The 3236-nt window shown below is 37.3% G+C and overlaps 1 protein-coding gene across 1 annotated transcript; it reads right to left on the bottom strand.

Moving 5' to 3' along the window:
* Window positions 1-377: 377 nt before the first annotated feature.
* Window positions 378-2455, bottom strand: LOC122289687. Its single transcript, XM_043096893.1, has 2 exons — window positions 2042-2455; window positions 378-1043 (listed from the first exon to the last, which is right to left on the bottom strand). Exons 1-2 carry the CDS (start codon window positions 2214-2216, stop codon window positions 607-609), a joined length of 612 nt encoding a protein of 203 aa, XP_042952827.1. The 5' UTR covers window positions 2217-2455; the 3' UTR covers window positions 378-606.
* Window positions 2456-3236: the final 781 nt, after the last annotated feature.

Below are 3236 nucleotides of genomic sequence, written 5' to 3'. Positions count from 1 at the left end.
CAAGGATGAAAGTGTTCTCGGGAGTGATTTTGAAAGGTTATCATCAAACTCGTTCATCCATTTAAATAAAACAGTTTAGCATGGGTTCTTAGGATTTTGTTCACATGTATAGGAAGCAACACACAGATTTTGCTGAAACTTACACCTTCAAACCACCCTATACTTGAAGGGGTTCCAACTTCCAAACCAGTGAAGGATCTGAATTCCGGCACTTAAAACAACAAACACATGTAGACCAAAATGATAGATTTCTCGGCTACAATAAAGCTGCTGGAATAGGTGCCACATTCTACCACAAGCACCTAGTTTGGCTGAACTAGGCATAGAATGATAAACATATTTTTTTTGATAAGCAGAATGATAAACATATGCATAAGTTTTGGTGTTAAAAAAAAATGCATAAGGTTAACATGTCATAACATATACAAAAGGTCCTGCAATATTTGGCGACAGAGCAACCAATTCCATATGACCAAACTGCTAAAAATGCAAGTATAAATGAAAACTAAACCGCTCAACCCCAAAGCATTTAGGACACGTTCAACTGCAGACATATTGAACTAAATCTGAACTCATGATCTTTACACAATGCCACATTTGATTATGTCAAAAGCAATCACGTCTCCATTGGTGCAACGGGGAGCCTTGAAATTCTATCTTCCCTTGGTGTGCTCTCACAACATCAGGGACCACAGTTTGATACTTGCTCACAAATTTAACCATGAATTCCTTATCGGCCATTTTAACCATATAAACAATGCTAGTATCTTCCTTGGTCAAAGCCTTCAACATCAAAAGTTGCAGAACTGAACACCTCGGAATAATCCACTTCTCCAAGCTATGCAGTAGAAGAATCGGTCTCTTTGACATCCTCGAAGGATTCATCTTCAGTTTGTTCACAAAGAAACCCATCATTTTCTTGATCTTCTTCTCCAAAAGAGCCATACACATGGGTTGCCGCTTGAATGCTGCATAAATCTCACCCTCTGACAAACCAAAACTCCTATAAGCTTCCACCTTCTGCTCCCACAGTGTTTTACTATCTAGTGTCATGGACACGACAGCCAGAACAAATTTCAGATTGTTGGGATCAAAACCGAGATTCATAACTTCACTAACAATCTCCCTAAACCGACTGCGACAGATAAGCAGTGACATTGCTCTTCTAAATGAGAGTTTCAAAAATAATGACTAGGGAACAGCATGCCTTATCAGAGTAGCGGTGTTGGGCTGTAGCGTATGAACAACGTTTGTTCTAAAAACTTCCATGTATGCCTTAATAACCTTTAAGACATTCTCGTCAGTGCCAAGAATGCGTCTAAGCTCTTGAACACACGGAATGATTTGTTTTTTAAGGCTCCTTTGCATAACAAAAGGGGATGCAGATAAAAGCTTTGTAATTTCAAGATCTGACAAGCCTAACGATTTGAAAAAATAAAACTTTGGCTTAAAATTCTTTTGAGCATTATACATATAAAGTTCGGGACACTTCATCATCATAGTTTTTATTTGCATATCACTCAAACCATGTGCTCTAAAAAATCAATAGCCGTGTATGCATCACTTTCTAGCACAGTTTGGTATTTGGTGAGCATTTTGGCGAGGGCAGCGCCAGAGAACCCTAAGGATTTAAACAACTCCATGTTGGGCTTGAGGGTATTGCCTAAATCGGCCGAAAGCAATAATGGACGACTACTAATTAAGTGTATGATGTGGTTCTGCGTCAAACCGTGAGTTCTCAACAGATTCAGAACGGAGTTGGGATTCTCTACGTTCTCAATGGTGAGCTTCTTGGAAGCTAATTCTAAGGACAACCCACATGAGTTTCGGAGGAAATAAACTGTAAGAGATTTTTGGGTCCGTGGAATTAGGGGGATCTGAGATGGGCATGAGAGAGGAGGTCGCGGAAAACTTTGTGTGGCTACTTTTCGAAGGTCTGTGCCTTTGTTTATGGGGCAACCTTGAGCAAACTAAACGAAGCAATTGATTTGGCTGAGGGAAAAGCTTCTTTATTTAGGAGATACGTAAGTGGAATGGTTACCTGGTTTGAGATTTGAGATCATCGTCCTCCCTCTTCTTCTGGTTCGTAGACCCTTTGTTTCACAGGGGAAAGTCTGCAAAGCCGAGAAATTTGCAACTGGACTGGATTCAACTGAAGGACCACCGAAGCAAGCACTCGTGTGGACGAAATTATCCTCCATCACCAGGTAAACCATTCATGGTGCTTGCTTTTGGCGCAGAGAATCCCAACTCTGTTCTGAATCTGTTGAGAACTCACGGTTTGACGCAGAACCACATCATACACTTAATTAGTAGTCGTCCATTATTGCTTTCGGCCGATTTAGACAATACCCTCAAGCCCAACATGGAGTTGTTTAAATTCTTAGGGTTGGGTTCTCTGGCGCTACCCTCGCCAAAATACTCACCAAATACCCAACTGTGCTAGAAAGTGATGCATACACTGCTGTTGATTTATTTAGAGTATGGTTTTAGGGATATGCAAATAAAAGTTTGGATGACGAAATTATCCTCATGTTACGGCGATTATTAGTTGCCCTGAACACCTTTTTCAAGCTGGAAATGTTAATTTGGGATGATGTTGATTGCCGCAAATAAGCATTAGCGTTGTTGAATAGTGACGTAAATATTAATTTCCGGCGACTAATATCTCCGGAAATTAAAATATACATTATCCCTTCATGTGGTTGGCAAACCCGTTACGATGAGAGAATTTCGCCGCAAATAAGAATGAATTTTCATTTTTATTTTTGCTGCAACTTTTGGACATTTTGCTACGAGAGTAGATTGCAATAAATACTAATTTTTGAGACTTTTTTCTACAAAAGTAGAATCCGGATCCGAATTCTAAAAATCGAGTGGTTATCATCCGGATTATTCTAAATATCCCGATTTTTTTCATTTTGGACTTAAAACTCAGATTAATATAACACTCAGATTAAATTCGGTTACATTAATCGGGGCTTTTAATATATTTTTTGAAAACACTTTAAAAATTAAAAAAAAAATTATAACACTTTTTTTTTTTTTTAAATTCTGATATCATGTTTAAATTGTCTAGATTTTTTTTAAAAAAATAATTTGAACACTTTTTAAAATTTTTTTAAAATAAATTAAAGAAAAAAATAAATAAAAATTTAAAATAGATAATATTATTTTTTACATCACAATGCCAAACATAAATTAAAAAAAAATAATACATCACAACTAGTTAAACT

Source organism: Carya illinoinensis, chromosome 12 (assembly GCF_018687715.1).
Source record: "Carya illinoinensis cultivar Pawnee chromosome 12, C.illinoinensisPawnee_v1, whole genome shotgun sequence".
NCBI classification, from domain to species: domain Eukaryota; kingdom Viridiplantae; phylum Streptophyta; class Magnoliopsida; order Fagales; family Juglandaceae; genus Carya; species Carya illinoinensis.
Note: the sequence above shows the minus strand (reverse complement) of the source record. Positions and strands in the feature narration are given on the sequence as shown.

What these genes read in the sequence shown, in the direction of transcription:
- LOC122289687 (XM_043096893.1), bottom strand. Translation starts at nt 2,216, where the DNA reads ATGGTTTACCTGGTGATGGAGGATAATTTCGTCCACACGAGTGCTTGC. An exon ending in GATCTCAAATCTCAAACCAG is followed by an intron (nt 1,044 to 2,041) that starts GTAACCATTCCA and finishes CCATGACACTAG; the next exon opens with ATAGTAAAACACTGTGGGAG.